We start from the raw sequence: 18,482 nt of genomic DNA on the forward strand, positions 1-18,482 counted from the left end.
TTAGGATAGTTTTGTGAAGAGTCCTCTTATAGGAATAGGGTAGTAGATAGGCTGATGAAATGCTCCAGTTTCCTTCTGTCAGTATTTGATCCCCCACACCCAGGTAAATTAAATTTAGGGAAATTAAATCTATGATCTTATGCTTGCTAGGCAAATGCTCTCTCTAAGCTGTCCATACCCAAATTCTGCTTGATAGAGAACATTTTGATGTATGATATAATTAGTAAGAACTATGTTCTTCCTGTTACAGTGTTTTGTTTTGTGAGACAGGGTCTCATTGTGTTGCCCTTGGCTGGCCTAGAATTCAGTCTATAGAGTAGGATGGCCTTAAACTCACAGAGATCTGTTTCTCTGCCTTCCAAGCGCTAGAATTACAAATTTGAACCACCACTTCTAGCTCTTCTGTGGGTGTCTCTTGGTATTATATAGACCCTGCAGAAAAATGTGGCATAGACACATTCTCTACCAGTTGAGGTGTTACACTGAAATAAACGGAGGCAGGGAGGCGAGTTGTGTGGACTGGTGTTATGAACATGAGAGAAACAAACATGGTCAATTTCATGTTTTCTCATGAAGCACAATACCTTAGTATTCTTTTTTATTGTTTTTTCTTTATTTTAAAAATTTATAGAATTTAGGTTGTATATGTGTGTGTCTATGTGATATTTCTATTTTCTATTGTAGTTTTAATTATTTCTTTTGTATACAGTCTGTACTGATTAATTTTTTTATTGAGACTTTACCAAAATCTTTCTAGTTTTCAAATTTTTATGAAAATAGCATTCTTGGGAGCTTAGTATCTGCTGTGTCAGTTATCCAGAAAGGACCAGTCTTTTCCCATCAAACTCCCACTCACTAGAGCATGCATTTTTTGAGACAGGGCCTCACTGTGTAGCTCTGCTGGTTTGATACTTGCTACATACATGAATGATGCCTTGAACATGTGGAGGAGTCTCCTGTCTCTATCCCCTTAGTGCTGAGATTACAAGTGTGCACCACCACACCTGGCTTTCTTTTGCCTTTTCCTTCCTTTTCTTTCTTTTCTTTTTAAATTATTATTAACAGTTCTCTCATGGTCTCATGAGATGGCTCAGCATCTATCACCAAATCTGATGGCCTGAATTCAGTGCCTAGACCCACATGATAGAAATGAAAAAGTGATTTCCACAAGTTGTCTGACCTCCACGTGTGCACCACACACTAATTTAAAAAAAAGAAAAGTTATGTTTCTATTGTTTTAATAGACACCACAAGTATAGAGAAAGTTTATTTGGATTTATGACTGCAGAGAACTAAGAATCCTTCATGGTGGGGAAACTAGAGCAGCAAGCTGAGAGGTCCCATCTTGAACCACAGGCACGAAGCAAAGAGTGAACTGGGAGTGCCTGGAATCTTCAGACTCTCAAAGCCTATCCCCACTGCCATACTCCTTCCAGCAAGGCCTCATCTCCTAACAACAACACCCGAGGACCAGGTATCCAAATGTCCAAGGTTATGCTGGATAGGGGAGGGGGGAAGGATGGAAGGAAGGAAACAAAAATCTATGCAAAGACAGAAAAAGACCTTTTTTAAAAATTACATAATAGCAGATGTTCTATATTATTTTATCTTTTGCTAAAAAAATATGTTTTTTTACCAGTGAAACTTATAAGTCCTAGAAAGAAGTTTTAGTTACACAAGTTGACACAAAATATAGCTGCCACCTCAAAATTTTATTTTGAAGATTTTATTTTGAAAACTGCGGGCTTTTCTACCGGACCTCTTTGTTTCCAGAATAACAACTGTGAGACTTAATTATTTGTGAGTAAATGTCTAAACCATAACCTTTGGCTTGTTCCCTGACTAACTTGTGACTTAACATAACTTGTTTATTCTAGTCTATGCCATAATGACTAGTTACCTCTCCTCAGTTTCGTTCATCCGTCTCCTCCTAGTCTGGTGAAATCACCCACTCTTGATCATTTCCCAGAATTCCTTTCTTTCTCTGCCAGATGTCCCACCTTCTAATCCTGCCTCAGATCATTGACCATGAGATTTTTATTGACAAGTGATGCTTCCACACAGTACATTCTCTTTACACCTCCCCTTTTAGTCTAATAAAAGGTTCCTTATATACAATACGACCAATCATGAAAACCATCAGGTCAGAATTACATTCACAATGTCCAGTCTGTATGCATTTGGCACCTTTGGAGAAAGTACTCTACTATCTATCCTATCTTGTTAAATCCAAAATTCTGTACCTAAATCACTTTCTATCGTAACTTGCATTTATCACCCTATAAATAATTTTTTGGACCTTAAAACTTTTTTTTTAAATCCTAAATAACTTAAGCTTAGTTGTGAGACTATAACTAATTAGTCTTTAATCTTATCAGAGACCTGAGAAGGATAAATATTACCTGAGTAAAAAGGAACTACAGAGCAGGCAGCTTCCAAAACTATAGAAATAGCAGACCTGGACAGTCCACCAAGGTTGCTCTGTGTTGTTAGAGTATCACCTTTGGCCTTCTGGCCCAGAATATCTTCACAGACTTTTCTGTGACGCGGGGTTTATGAAGGACTTGTCTACATTGTGTTTGCAAAGCTCAGCAGTCAACTTTCCTATGTCTAGTTTGGACAGCATTCTGTCTCCAGTTGAGAAAGTGCCCAGTGACCAGCTGGCTGCATTTGAAGCAAGTTCTATAAGGAGCTTCTTCTGTGTTCACCATTCTCTTGGAAGCAGAATGGGATGTTGCCAGAAGCTGACATGTCATTGTCATGAAAAGCCCTTTATTAATAAAACATCTTTAAATTCCATACTGTGTAGATCTCTGAGGTTTTTCAAAACAATCTATTTATCTATAGTATATTTGAATTGCTAGTTTCTGACTATACTATCTGCTTGAAACATCTAAAGGAAGCTTATTTCTGTAATTAACTAAGTTTGTACCTAACATGATGGACTATTAACTTGGATTTCTTAATTAACATGAACAGCAGCTTTAAAGGACTAGAACTTAATATTAGAATTGCATAGGTACAATACTTTAAACATGAGTTGAAATATATTCATAGTATGTTATAACAAAATATAGTCTTAATCTGTATCAATATATAGAGTCCAAACCAAATGTTAAATATTTGGTTTGTTAATATTCTTTGGTCTAAAAGTAGATTCAACAATCTACCCTTTTATCCTATTATTCCTGTTTCCCTCCGCCCCCTTTTCTCATGCCTTCTCCCCCCACCCCACCCCCCTTCTCTAACACTAGATAGGAGAGAAAGAAGGATAGAGGAAAGAAACAGAGAAACCCCTGAATCTAATCTCCCTGGCCAAGACCATTAACAGTTCTCCCACTGAGTAACCAAAATCCACCCACATCACTTTTTGGGAATGGGACATCATTCTCTTGAAATTGCTTCCTGCTGTCTGGGGTGTCATCCCCTTTTAGGAGTCCATACAAAATTGGGATATGGCCAGTCTCAAGAAGGCTAGCTGTAGCATTTGTTGTCCAGTCTCTCTGTGATGGGAAAGGGCAAGGCTTAAATGAAGTCCTGACTGAACAGTCGGTGAGGCTGGAACTAGCAGGATGTTGGAATAAGTATGTCTAAGCATCCTCCTCAGCATCTTCGAGGGTGGATCTTGTCAGGGCTGCTCTAACTTCACTGGTGTTTGGTTGTTTTTCTCTGTGAACATATAAGCTTTTAACTGTAATATACATTTTTGCATTGATACATGTTTAGAATGTGTAGTGTATACAGTTCAGTTAAAGGTGATTCTGTTTGATTAGGCAGAAATTAGTTTGGACTATATAACCAACCTGTAATATAAATTTTCATCCATGCCATTTGAAGGATGGGATGTAATAATACTAAATAATTCCTGAAGAATCTGTAGCCAACAAGATCTATTGGCTCTGCAGAGACACTTTCATGTCTCAGCCAGTCTCAGAAATGTTTCCCTGTAGAGGGATCAACACATACTTTACTGTTCTGTTCTTGGTTTCTCCCATCATGCCTGTCTGTAGTCTAGATCTTCAGGAGGTCTCACCCTGTCAAATCTAATCTTTATTATGATGGAATCCCTAGCTTGTCTTCTGTTAAAACAAAGGCAAAACCTCTTCTCTAATGTAACACATTTTCTACTTTCCATTTAAGACATCCTTACAATATACAGGCTGGTTTATTTCAGTCGCTTTCCCCCATAACCCAGTGTCTCTTCAGCAGCTGTTGTGTTTTACTCCTTTGAAGTATAGCTAAATCCTTTCACAATTGTCTGACCTGTAGGATTATGAGATATGCCAGTAACATGTTTTATGCCATAATGTCTAAAATATTGTATTCTTATGGATACATATGTTTAAGCATCATCAGCTTCAATCTGTAAAGGCATTTCCAGGACAGCCACCATCTCTAATAAATGTGCAATGTAAGAATCAGCCTTTTTAGAGTTCAAGGCAGAAACGTATCGAAATCTTGAGTATCGATTGTATGGTGTATTAAAATGTATACATATATTAATTCTCCAAACTCTACAAAATGAAACACATAATCTATTGTATGACATTGTTCTGTGGTAGCATTGTTGAACAGAGTCTTTATTCTTAACATAAAGTCTCTTTATTTAGGAATTTGATTCGTTTCCATTCTGCAATCTTGACACAAGGTGGCGTTGTAGGCTTTAGATTGGATTCCTCCAAAGATCCTTTTTCTTTTTTTTTTTCTTTTTTTTTCTTTTAAGATTGGTTTGAATATTTTTGTTTGTGTTAGTGGGTTTTTTTTGTTTTTTGTTTTTTTCGAGACAGGGTTTCTCTGTATAGCCCAGGCTGTCCTGGAACTCACTCTGTAGACCATGCTAGCCTCGAACTCAGAAATCCGCCTGCCTCTGCCTCCCAAGTGCTGGGATTAAAGGCATGCACCACCACTGCCCGGCTAGCATTTTCCATTTTTTAACACAGGAGATGTTTTTCTTTTTAATTTCTAACTCTTTTCTTAAGGACCTCCCAAGTATCTTACAAAGTCTGTAGAGTCTTCAGTTTTTCTCTCTTGTTTCCATGTGTCTGTAGCTGGTGTCTGTCAAGTCTCCCAGCCACTCAGCTAGCTCGTTGCATTGGCTGTTGGCTTTTGTTCCACACCCCCACACCCCCACCCCCACCTCCCATCCCCCCACCCCTACCTCCCATCCCCCCACCCCCATTGGTTAGTCTCTCTCTGCCCAACTCCAGACTGCTGTAGGCTTTTCACGAGTAGGCCTAAACTGGGCTGTGTTTTTTCCCATAGACCACCTAGCTCTCTCTAGCATGCTTTCCAGTCTTCTCTGGAACCCTGTTGTGCTTGGGAGATGCTCTGAGGCTCCAGTAGAAGAGAAACCAAAGCTCAGCTCCAGTATTCACCAGCTGAGTTAGCTCATGGGCCTCCTCTTAAAAGAACTTCGCAGGCTAAGAAACTGCTCTGGGAGGTGTGTGGGAACACAGGGGTTTTTCTCAGGCTCTAAGTCCAGATTCTAAGAAGTTCGTATGTTAGACACCATTTGTAACTGTGGGCTTTCCTACCTAGCCTCTTTGAGTCCAGAATAATGACTCTGAGACTTTTTTATTCATGAATAAATGTCTAGGCCATAAGCTTTGGCTTATTTTCTGACTAGCTTATAACTTATATAAAACTCATTTATTCTAGTCTCTGTCTGCCACATGGCTAATTACCTCTCCTCAGTTTTGTCACCCTCCCCCCTTGACCCTTTCCCAGAGGTCCTATCTCTGCTAGATGTCCCACCTTCTAATCCTGCCTCAGCTCATTGGCCATCAGATTTCTATTGACAGGTGATGCTTCCACACATTACTTGGGAAATTTTTTCTACATATAAGTAACCATAGTGTAGGAATATGATTTATTTCACCGCCTGTTTCAGCATGGAAGAAATTCTGTGAACTTTTATAGTCAACAGATACATTGATAGGAGTGGGAACATTAGCTAGCAGGGGATTCTGCTATAGGTTTCAGATGCTACCTGATGACACTCTTTGTGGGATTGGTGGATGCTAGTGAGGTACTAAATTAATATATTCCAAGTTTTTAACTTAATATCTGAAAAAAATAGATGAAATACGAGGTGCACAGTAAGTAGCCTACCAGCACTTGGTAGGTAGAAACAGGAAGGTCAGGAGTTCAATAATTATCTTTAAGCAAATACTTTTAAATCCATTTATATCAATAATTAAAGATATTAAACCCACATGCTACAATGTTTGATGTATTTTAAGATGATCTTGTGGCCTAGGGTGTCCTCAAGCTTCCTTTGTAGCCAGGAATGACATTGAATTTCTGGTCCCCTCCAGCTGCCCCCTTCCAAATGCTAGGATTACAAGTATGGGACATCATATCCAGCATATGAGCTACTGAAATTAGTAGGGCTCAAACCTAGAATGTTATGCACGCTAAGCAAGTACTCTACCTAAATTGAGCTACATCCCCAGCCTCAGTTTATGTATGTATGTATGTATGTATGTATGTATGTATGTATGTATGTCATTTTTTGATACACTGAGTAGCCCAGAATAGTTTGACTTGCTATGTAGGTAGACCAGGCTGACCTTGAACTTTTGGTAATCCTCTTTTGTCTAACTCTTAAGTGCTACAATGATAAGCATATGCCACTGTACTTGACCAAAATACTTTATTTAATAGTAGTATGAGGTAAAGTTGAGAGGGGGAAAATTGAAGATGGAATTACATTTGTCAATACAAAATAAAACTCTCGTTTCAAAGGAAATGAGAAAGTTTATTTTGAGACAAATACAAGTGGCCTATAACTTGAGAATATAGATTCAAGTTATTCCAAATGCCATGTTCCCCTGTAGAAGTAGTTACATGGATTCTTGTTAGTCCCAGAACAAAGATAGTTATCAGCCAATACATTGATTCCTAAGGACATCAAGTACACAGGTTACAACAAAATAAGAAAAACTGCTGAAAGTCTTAGTTGCTATCGGATGACATTCTTAGCTTTTGGCTTAGTTACAGCTAGTTTGCCAAGTTGATGTATTCCAAAAGGGGTGTTCAGCCAGATACAGAGGTTGATGACAAATGATAGATGAATGAACAGAAGATACTCCACTATCATTCTGGCTCTCTCTCCACCTGTAACATTCTACCTCTCCACTGACATGAAACTCTGAAGTTCAAGTCAGTCTACAGAAGTTTAGCTTTTTCAGGGAGCTAGTTTTTGCGTTGTATAACAATCCAGGTTATATAGTGTTTTTGTATGTATATTGGGTTCTGAAGATCTAATTCACTGTTGTCCTAGGCCACATAAATCAGGCTCTACTACAGTTTGTAGACTTAATTTCAAATAAAGCTTTTATTTCCCTTTTTCTCAGGGGTACTGGCTGGAGGTTTTGTTTGCTTGCTTTTAATAGTGTCTCATTTGGTGGCCCTAGTTGGCTTCAAACTTGCTCAGATCCTCTTACTTCTGCCTCTCAAGTACTCGGATTAAAAATTGATTTATGTACCAGTGTGTTATACACATGAGTACTTGAAGGCCAGAAGCGTGTGTTAGTTACCTTACTGTATACTTTCTGCCTATTTGAATGTATGATGCAGAGCATCTCCCTGAACTTAGAGCATGCATATTTTCAGGTACACTGGAAGCCCTTACAATTCCTCTATCTCTAATTCCATCAGAGCTGGGGTTACCGGTATGTATAGTATGCCCAGCTTGTTATTTGATGGGATTCAAACTCCTGCCCTTATAGTTACACAGCAAGCTCTCTTAACCAAGAAGTCATCTCTCCAGCTCTCAAAGTGCTTACCACATAGGAAAAAAGCTTCTCGTTTTTCTGATGGTAAGAAATTGTCAGTTGCTGGGTTAATCCTTCTGAATTGCTGTTTACTTACTTGAATCTACACTGTGACATCATGTCAGGAATCAGGATACTGGTGTTTTAAGATTCTAGGATAGAAATAAATCAAAGGTACTAGTGAGTGCTTAGATGATCATCATTAAGAGCTGTTGATAGCACTTCCTTCCCATGTGTTAGCCAACAGCATTCTTTCTGTCTGTCTGTCTGTCTGTCTGTCTGTCTGTCTGTCTATCGTATGGATCTCTTCTCTTACCTGCATTTGTGTCTATGCACCATGTGTTTACCTGATGGCTAAAGAGCCCAGAAGAGGCATTGGATCCCCTGGAATTGGAATTACAGATGGTTGTGAACTGCCATCCCCATGTTGGTGTGGAGAATCAAAACCAGGTCCCCTGGAAGAGCAGCTAATGCTTTTAACTGCCATCTCCAGCTCCCCCTTCCTTTTTTAAAAGTTAAATTAAAAGTTGCCTTTTAAAAATATATGCTTATTTATTTGAGACAGTGTCTCACTATATAGCCCTAGCTGGCCTGGAACTCTGTATATAGTAGATCAGACTAGCCTCAAGGTCACAGAAATCCTCCTGCCTCTGCCTCCCCAGGGCTGCAATTAAAGGCATGAATACTTAAATTTTATTTTCTTGTTACCAACTTTACAGATTATAAGCACACCACAGAGAATCACCAATTCAGGAAGTGTTCTGATTGGGAGTCCATATACCCCTGCACCAGCAATGGTCACTCAGACTCACATAGCTGAGGCTGCTGGCTGGGTTCCCAGGTAAGAGTGTCAGAAATTACTGTTTCTAAGCCTCCCACCCCCTTACTATCTTCCTGTCTTCTTCCTACCTTTTTCTTTTTACATTTTACATTATTTATTTTACAAATGTGTGCACATAATGCCATGGCGTGTGTGTGGAAGTTAGAGAACTTTGGGAGTCAGTCTCTTTCCATTGTGTGAGTCCTAGAGATCAAATTTAGTTTCTCCATTTTGATAGTAGGTACCTCTATCTGTCATCTCATCAGCCCAAAGATTTTTAGTTATGTATATGTGTGTATAGGATAGAGTATGTGACTAAGGGTGCAAGTGCCCGTTGAGTCCAGGAAAGATCATTGGCCCCCTGGAACTGGAGTTGCAGGCACTTGTGATCCACCCAATGCAGATGCAGTAAGCTAAGGAACTGCAGTCCCCTAAGAGATCAGCATGGACTCTTAACAGCAGAGCTGTCTCTCCAGAAGTTCCTTTCTCAAATTTTTGTGTCTGTATGTGTGATGTACATGTTCATGTTTACATTAGCATATGTATTTGTGAATATACATGTATGTGCGTATATACATATGGAGGCCAGAGGTTGGCATAGGATGTCTACCTTGATCATTCGACATTTTATTTACTGAGGAGAGGTTTTTTTGTTGAAGCCAAACCTTGCTGATTTGGCTAATCTACCTCGCCATTTTACTCCAATAATCCCCTAAGTAAAGGCCTCCTGAGTAAATGCTGGGATTATAGGCAGATCGCCCTTTCATGTGTGAGCTAGGGTCTGGTCCGCGGGCTTGCATGTGTCTTATACCCTGAGCCATTTCCCCAGCCCTGTATTGTCTTGTTTTGTTCATCTAGTTCTATTGGTTGCTTTGGGGAGGGAGGTTTATTTATTTTGTTTTGGGAGGTCTTAAGATGGGATCTTGGTCAGACCACCTGTACCTTCTGAGTGCTGGGATTACAGGTTACTGGGAGTTCACTGGTTTTTGTTGTTTGAGACAGAATTTTGGGATATAACCCTGGCTAACCTGGGTTACTTGATACATAGTCTGACTGGTATTGAACTCTTAGTGACCCTTCTGCCTCAGCCCCTTGAATATCGAGATTACAGTTATTTGCTACAATACCCAGCTAGTTTAGATCTTTAGAAACTAATATATTGCTTTAAAATCACCAATTACAATTGGGCTCAGTATATATATAGCCCAGGCTTGCCTCCAACCTGGAGTTGCCCATAGGCAGGGACCGCCATGTTCATTGAGTAAAACTATATTTAAGATGAGAAAAACAATTTAACTTATAACTAGATCTCCTAACTTTAAAATTCTGAAATAGGACTACTTTTATGATTATAATACTTAGCTGCTTTGGAGACATAAGAACTAATTTTACATTGTTTTGACACATAAGAAAGGACTTGTGTTAAGTTGACTTTACTCATAAGACTTCCTTCAGCTTTTCTAAAAATCAGAAAAGAAACTAGGAAGAGAGGACAAAGGTATTAACATTTTCATGAAAACTTCCCTTGATTTTTTTTTTTTAATAAATACTTAGGCAGTATCCCTTTTGTTACCATTTTACCACCATTACTGTCAAACCCTTTTTCATCTTCGTTTATGAAATGCTTTTTGCTAGCCTTTCTCCTCTGTTATCTTGGCACCCCATCTTCTGTAAAAGGTAATTAACAGGATTGCATTACAGTAACCCCAGTACTGGAGAGGCTGAGGCAAGATGATCAGAGAGTTCAAGGGCAGCCTGGGTTACACAGGAAAACCTTGTCTCACAGAGGTGGAGTTCTGTGGGGCAGAGCGTAAGCATGCAAGAAAAAAAAGCAAAAGCTGAAGAAAAGGCTCAGTACTTAAGAACACTTGTTCTTACAAAGAAACAGTTGGTTCCTAGCACCCACATCAGATAGCTAATAACAACCTATCTCCAACACATCCGACACCACCTTCTAGCCTCTGTGGGCACCCACATACGTGTGGCTTAGACACACATAGACATACACACATACATAAATATTAAAAAGACAAAAGGAAAATATTAAAATAATACTCCAAACCTTATTTTTATCGCTTTTGAAGTTTTATTACTTGAGTTCTATACTTGGTGACATACTGCTTGGGTTCTAGCCTGTGTGAATATGGAGCAAACAAACAGTAAAATTGACCTTGCTTCAAGGATTCATAAGCTAATGCAGTAACAGCCCTGTCAAGTGCTTTATGCTTTATGCCATATACAAATTGACAGACATACATTCATATGCTATGAAGACAAAACAGTTTTGTAAAACTTAATTTGTAAATCTATACTGTTTTTCTCCCCAAGTATTCACTGAACTTATTCCAATTTTGGATTATTATATTGTCATGTCTTTGTATCATTGTAAAAATAAGTTTTCTTTTGTGTATATTCAGTGTAGAGTGAGACAGTTATAATAAATTATTTAAGAAATAGAGTTGTGTTTATGTGTTGTGCTTAAGCTATCTTTTTGTCTTTTTAGTGATAGAAAACGAGCTAGAGAATTTATAGACTCTGATTTTTCAGAAAGGTGAGTAAAAGTGTGCTTTGTTTCTATTCCACTATGGAAGAGGGGAATTTGCTTTGCGTAACTTTAGCTTTATTTAGTTCCTACCATTATTTCATTCTTCATTGAGGTTTTTCAGTTCACTTGTTTTCAGTCTCAGTTGTGACATTTGTCATTTAGGCTCCTCCCTCCTTTTGGGAAAGGCAGTGTTCTTCCAAAGTGAGTACACTCCATATTACCCTAACTTGCCCAAACTTTTAAACAATTGTTGGCTTTTTTTTTTAGTTAGTTTTGTTTTGTTTTTAAATAGTTCTAGATCATAGCAAACGCTTATTTCTGTAGACACTTTTCAGAGTGTGAGGTCATCTTTTCTTAGAATATTAGTACAGTGGTTCTCCTTTCTGATTGTATATCAGAAGCACTATGGTATCTCTTAAACAAGTATAAATGTCTCTTCAAGTCAGTTACCTCTGACTTAAAGGCATTAAGGACTGTCGGTTTAAAAGCTAGGAATATGGCTTAGTGGTACAGCACTGTGTGGTGTTAATTAGGCCTAGATCTGTTCCCAGCACTGAGGGGTGGGAGTGTGTGAAGGGGGAAGAACTATTGGCTTAGAGCCTTTATATGAGCCTAAGTTCAAACTACTGTACTAGGTACCATATTATGTGTCACACATAAGTGTGTTCACACACACAACACACACACACACTCCTACTTAATGAAATAAGGGTTTTGGGGGGAGCTATTTTATTGGTGGCTTTGTGTGTTTTGGGTTTTTTTTGTTTGTTTTCTTTTGTTTTTCTTTTGAGCCTCCCAAGTGTTAGTATTACAGGTATGTGTCATCATGCTTGGCAATTAACAAGGGTTTGGGGGGGTGTGTGTGTGTACACTTATGTGTCACATACATGTGGGTGCTCTCAAAGGTCAGAGAGAGAGAGAGCATTGGATCTCCTGGACCTAGAGTTGGGTTGGCTCTGGTCTTCTGTAAGAACAGCATGTGTTTTTAACTACTGAGTCATCTCTCTAGCCCTAACATTTTCAAAATTATATTGATTGATTGATTTTGTGTTTATCAGTGTTGGTGCACATATGCCACTGAACAATTATGTAAGTCAGGGGACAATTTAATGGAATCAGTTCCTTTCCTCTGTTTGGGTTCCAGGTCTAACTGGGATCATTAGACTTGGAGACAAACACCTTTATCTATTGAGCCTTCTCACCAGCCCCTCAGAGTGTACCTACCTAAACACTCAATTCAGACTTTGCTGTTTCTCTGTTTCTTTCCATATCAATCAGATGCTTAGTTTTACTACTTTTTGCCTTTCAAGTTTTGCAGTTCTGTCTGTTCCTCTTCCCTTCCACTAACCCAGTTCCATGTCATCACCTCAGCTGTCGTAGTAACTTCTTAGCTGACTTTTCTTTCACCTCCTATTTCCCCATAAATTCACCTTCCACTTTAACATAAGAATTTCTGCCTAAATCTGTATCTCACTGTGCAACTCAAAAACCACTTAGTGGTTTCACTGTATTTTAAAAGTAGCCTCTGAGTCTGGGATGCATTAATGATTCTTTCCTAATTGTATTCATCAGGGTTCTCTAAAGGAACATAACTACTAGAATGAATACACATACACATACACACACACACACACACACACACACACACACTAAAAGGCAATTTAGACTGGTTTATAGGATGTAGTCTGTCTGGGTAGTCCAGCAATGACTGTTTCATAGTGGAAAAAGCCAAGAAGCCCATAGTAATTCAGTCTATGAGCCTGGATGTCTCAGCATTTCCAGTCTGGAGCTGTAGTTCTGGAAGATTCCTGTAGAACTACTGATCTTTGGTGTATGTTGAAGTCTGAAGGAATTGGATCTAAAACTATTGAAGGAATGTCTCAGCCATAGGACAGATGATCTTGCCAGTGAAAACAAGGACAAGCAGGCAAAAGGCAGAGCTTCCTTCTTCCATGTCCTTTATCTGGGCTGACACCAGAAGATGTGCCTGAGAATTAAGGTGAATCTCTGTTTCAAATAGTCTAAGAAAATCTGAAGGAGCTGGACAAGGTGGGCACATACCTTTAATCTCAGCACTTGGGAGGCAGAAGCAGGTGGATTTCTTGAGTTCAAAGCATGTCTGATATACAGAGTAAGTTTTGGGACACCCAGACGTTACACAGAGAATCTCTGTTTCAAAAAATCAAAATAAAGAGAAGGAGGGAGAGAAGGAGGGAGGGAAAGAAAATCTGAAGGCAGATGCAACTGAATCTTTATGAGTTTGAGGTTAGCATTTTTTATGTAGTGAGTTCCAAACTAGCCAGAGATACAGAGTGAGACCCTGTCTCAAGAAATAAAAATTAAGAGCTAGAGAGGTGGCTCAGCAGTTAAGAGCATTGACTGCTCTTCCAGAGGTCCTGAGTTCAATTCCCAGCAACCACATGGTGGCTCATAACTATCTGTAATGGGATCTGGTGCCCTTTACTGGTGTGTCTGAAGACAGCTACAGTGTACTATTATATATTAAATAAATAAATAAATAAATAAATAAATAAATAAATCTTTTTGAAAAAAGAAAAGAAATAAAAATTTAAAAAAGAAACCTAACAGCTTGGGCTTCGGTTAATTCTAGATGTAGTCAAGTTGACAGCTGGAGTGAGGGAAGTGTAGGAAGATGTCCTTTTGAAAGAGCATGGTTAGTGCCTTTGTTATACATAACACAGACAGACCCTGTAAGTAATTTGTTAGTAAGTTCGATTATGCTGATAAACATGATCAGATGAAGTCAGATTTGTTTGCCTTGTTGTTAAGGCACAGCCTGGTCTTCATCATGTGTGTCATGGCTCGCCTTGGCATGCTATACTGGCCGACTCCGCCCTGCTTGTCTTCAATATTTCCTCTGTTATCTGTTTTCTCTATGCTGTATTTCTGCTGCTTCTCCTGACCAAGACTCTCATCATGTCCTCCCTTTGGCCTTTACTCAGTGTTGATGACTCTCCCACAAGTCCTGTTCCTGTATGTTAGAATAGCTGTTCATCGTCACACTTCCCAGTAACTGTGGCTGGCACTCTAACCTCTCCCATTATCTGCCGCTACATGTGTTTTATCATCATGCTCTAAGACTCATTGAGGGAAAGAATTTCACCTGCATTTTTATACTTCTGGCCCCTAAAATCGTTCATACTTATACTTGATGTTCATATATGTTTAGAACTAAACTGACCCCTCAAGTTTTAATGGGTAAGTACTGAGATAGTGATAGTTTTACTGTCAAAGAAAAGTATTAGCTAACACATAATCTCTAGGAGGTAGAGTTATTATAACTTTTCACAGATTTATTTCCGGTGTCTAATAATCACTGGCATATAGCAGTAATTTGTCAATACTTGCTTACTAAATGAATGACATTATAGAAAAATCATTCTATGTATTGTTAAGCTCTTAAGACAAAAATTAAACTTGAAAACATTTCCTCTATCCAATTTAAATTTTCTTCATTTGAAACAGAAACAAAGTGATTATCTTCTCGTTTTATTTTTTACATAATTTTATAGAGAAAGTCTCTGAGTATAATGGAATATGAATTTTTTCATCAGTCTTTTTCTCTTCTAGTAAACGAAGCAAAAAAGGAGATAAAAATGGGAAAGGCTTGAGACATTTTTCAATGAAAGTATGTGAGAAAGTTCAGCGTAAAGGCACGACATCATACAATGAAGTCGCTGATGAGCTGGTGTCCGAGTTTACCAATTCAAGTAACCATCTGGCAGCTGATTCGGTAGGTGGATCATGAGTTATAACAGACTGTGATTCCTGGATTCAGTGTACCTACTGATTTGTGTCATAGACCTGAGGAATCCAGGAGCTTGAGAATCCTTTAATTGAGAGTTCTCTATTTATTTGTATGCTTGTGTATGTGAAGTGATATCTGTAGGCACATGCATACCATGACACATATGTAGAGGTCAAAGGGTCAGTCCCCTCCTTCCTGAGTTCTGGAGATGGAACTCAGGTCATCAAGCACACATGGGAAATGGTTTACCCAGCTGGTATGTGCCAGAAGCCCACAAAGATAAACATTTTTCTTTTTTCAAGACAAGATTTCTCTGTGTAGGCCTGGCTATCCTGGAACTCGCTTTGTAGACCAGGCTAGCCTTAAACTCAGACATCTGCCTGCCTCTGCCTTCTGAGTGCTGGGATTAAAAGTTTGTGCTACCACTGCCTGGCAGTATTTTTAAAATATAATATTAGGTCATGTAAATTTTGGGGCACTTAGGATATTGAAGCCAACTTGCAGTATAATGAGCAAAAGGCTAACCTGGGATACATAGTGAGACTCCACTCCTATGTCAAATAAACAAAAATAGAAAAGTTCAGAATCCTAGGATTTTATCCAGAAAATGGTGTTAAATGAAGCCTACAATGTCAAGAATACAATATTTATATTCAGTTCCATACTTTAAACTTTTTATTGATTTATCTCATTTTATATTTCCATGGGCTCAGTGGTCCGTACTATCTTTTATCATCACATTTAATTGATTTGATTTTGTTAAGAACTTCCTATGTACAATAAGATAAGAACCTCATGATACAAATCACTGTAAATTTATTCATTCAATAAAAGTCTTATTACCAAAAGAAATGAAAAGTTAGCAGAACTAATCAATGTGCAGAGAGTACAGAAATATTTTGGAACATAGACTGAAAACAGCTGGTCTGCACTGGTCCATGAACCATATTGTAAGAGGCACAGTTCATGGACCTCAAAACATGTGTCCTTGATGTGTGTGTCCATATGTGTGTTGTCTGTCTTATATACGTGTGTATGGAGGCTCATCCATGAGTGTGCAGATACCAGAGGTAACACTGGGTGTCTTGCTCTGTCAATTGTCACCTTATTCCTGTTTGTTTGTTTGTAAACAAGGTCTCAGTTTACACGACTGACTGGTCTGGAATCACTATGCAGACCAGACTGCCCTTGAGCCCATAGAGTACCACTTGCTTCTGCCTCCCAAGTGCTGAGATTAAAGACGTGGTGCCATTCCTGGCATCCTCACATGAAGCCTGGGTTCCTCACTGAACTTGAAGCCTAATAATTGGCTAGCTTAGGAGGCCAGTAAACACCTAGGGTCCATTTGTCTTCACCACCCTTGTATTGGGGTTGCAGATGCATGCTGCAGTTGGCTTTTACATGGGTGATGGGGATCCAGTTCTCGTCCTTTCATAGCAAGCACTTTACCCACTCAGCTATCTCCCTAGCCCTTGATATTTTTAAAGTATAAAAATCTTCCAAATAATGCAGGCACTTTGAATACTTTACCTCTCTATGTATACATTTGTTATAGATATTAATTTTTATATATCTTAGACTTCTTAAGAAAACTTTTTATGTAGCTGAGAGATTTACCCTCATCTTTATGTTTTCTCTATCTCCAAGTTTCCATTTTTAGTACTCTTCTCCCACCCAAAGAAGTACCTTTAGTATTTTTGTCAGTCTAGTGGTAGTATAATGTTTGTTTCTGAGGTTATTTTGTGTTAAAGGTGTCTTCAGGGCTGGAGATATAACCCAGCGGTAAGACACTCTTTTAGCATGCATGAGGCCTAGGGTTCAGCCCTCAGAACAATCTGAAATAATAAACAGACAAATAAATGAAAAGTGTCTTCAGAACTGGTAAGATACCTCAGCTGGCAAAGGCATTTTATCATCAAGCCTGATGACCTGAGGTCAGTCACAGGTTTCATGTGATAGAAAAAGAGATTGGGCTTCCACTCATGGTCCTTGGAGCTATACATGGACGATATGGCACCAACGTATGTCCACTGCCCCTCCCCAAATACACACACAAGTAAAAATGTAAAAAATAAAAAGTTTACAAGTGCCTTCCTTACATATTAAATTCTGAAGATGTTTTCACTGGGCATAGAATTTTTCAGTCCTTGGGAGATACTACTATTAATATCAACAGCATGTGAAAGATAACCTTTAAAATTCACCACTTAATAAAAATATTTTTAGCAGGCTTATGATCAGAAGAACATTAGACGAAGAGTTTATGATGCTTTAAATGTGCTAATGGCAATGAACATAATTTCAAAGGAAAAAAAAGAAATCAAGTGGATTGGCCTGCCTACCAATTCTGCTCAGGAATGCCAAAATCTGGAAGTAAGTAGGGGTGCTCTTGAATAGTAGCTGGGTTTTGTTGTTGTTTGTTTCACATGTAAGACATTTTCATTCAGAAATATAATTATGTGATATTAAAATGTTCCTAGTTGTTCATGTTTGTTTTACTCTATCATTACCTTAAGAATCTGTGGGGAAATTTGAATTGGAAGAGTTTTGGAGATACAGTTTGCAGTTTATTTTACAAAACCTAAAACTAAGGAAGAAAATGTCAGTGAGTGGTTTGGCATGAAGGTGATGACGGTATATACCTCTAATCCTGGCACTTAGGAAGTAGGAGGAGGGTCAAGGGTCAAGATATCTCAACTGTTTGGTTCAAAGCTAGACTGAATGTATACCCTATCTCAAAACAAACCAACAACAAAAAAACTAACACAACAACAAAGTTAAATGGATGGGTTTCATTTTTGTCATTTCTTAGAAAGGATTTTTATTTCATTCTAATTTAAATCTAAGTATCCGCCAATGCATTTTTGGTAGGTCATCTAACAGATCTAATCTTACTCGATTAATTATTTTGATGCAAAGTAAATCTATATGTATCCAAACAGTAGCTCAAGCTGGTGGCTTGTTTCCTGTGTTGCTTATTCAGTATCCTAACTATAACCATGGAAGTTAAATCTATCTTTGACTCACTGTCATTAAGTGACAAGACAGCATCATGTCATATGTGGCCTTCACTAATTCCAGAACAATGTTTAAAAGCATTTTAGCTTGGTTAATTTACATCCTTAAATGAAGGTGTTTCAGTCACACTGTTCCTGAGTTGACTTGTTGTAATTTTACTGTTAAGATCATATGAACTGAGGTTAAGAGTGGCTCTTGGGCCGGGCAGTGGTGGCGGATGCCTTTAATCCCAGCACTTGGGAGGCAGAGGCAGGCGGATTTCTGAGTTCGAGGCCAGCCTGGTCTACAGAGTGAATTCCAGGACAGCCAGCACTACACAGAGAAACCCTGTCTCAAAAACACACACACACAAAAAAAGAGTGGCTCTTGGAGATAATTACAGTTGGTTTCAAGTTTTACTCAGTACTCTTGTACTGTACCTAACCTAGAAATTTTTTTCAGAATTATTATTATTGTCAATGACAGGAAAAAAAAAGACACGTTCATCAGAGGCTAGAAGGTGGTGTTTTTATATGCTACAGTAGAAGTGTCTGCCCTCTCTTTTTCTTCTTC

The 18,482-nt window shown here is 38.6% G+C and overlaps 1 protein-coding gene across 6 annotated transcripts in view; it reads left to right on the forward strand.

Moving 5' to 3' along the window:
• Tfdp2 (transcription factor Dp-2) overlaps positions 1 to 18,482 on the forward strand; it is a 121,656-nt gene that overhangs the window by 83,635 nt on the left and 19,539 nt on the right. For 4 of the 6 annotated variants that reach the window (XM_028758961.1, XM_028758962.1, XM_028758963.1 and 1 more), the window contains 5 exons: positions 1,357 to 1,474; positions 8,498 to 8,619; positions 11,102 to 11,149; positions 14,735 to 14,897; positions 17,139 to 17,285. In XM_028758961.1, the coding sequence (XP_028614794.1) occupies positions 1,357 to 1,474; positions 8,498 to 8,619; positions 11,102 to 11,149; positions 14,735 to 14,897; positions 17,139 to 17,285 (598 nt within the window). The remainder of the gene's footprint in view (positions 1 to 1,356; positions 1,475 to 8,497; positions 8,620 to 11,101; positions 11,150 to 14,734; positions 14,898 to 17,138; positions 17,286 to 18,482) is intronic. The other 2 variants (XM_028758959.1, XM_028758960.1) reach the window with 2 other exon arrangements.

This window comes from Grammomys surdaster, unplaced genomic scaffold (assembly GCF_004785775.1).
Source record: "Grammomys surdaster isolate TR1022 unplaced genomic scaffold, NIH_TR_1.0 126248, whole genome shotgun sequence".
NCBI lineage: Eukaryota > Metazoa > Chordata > Mammalia > Rodentia > Muridae > Grammomys > Grammomys surdaster.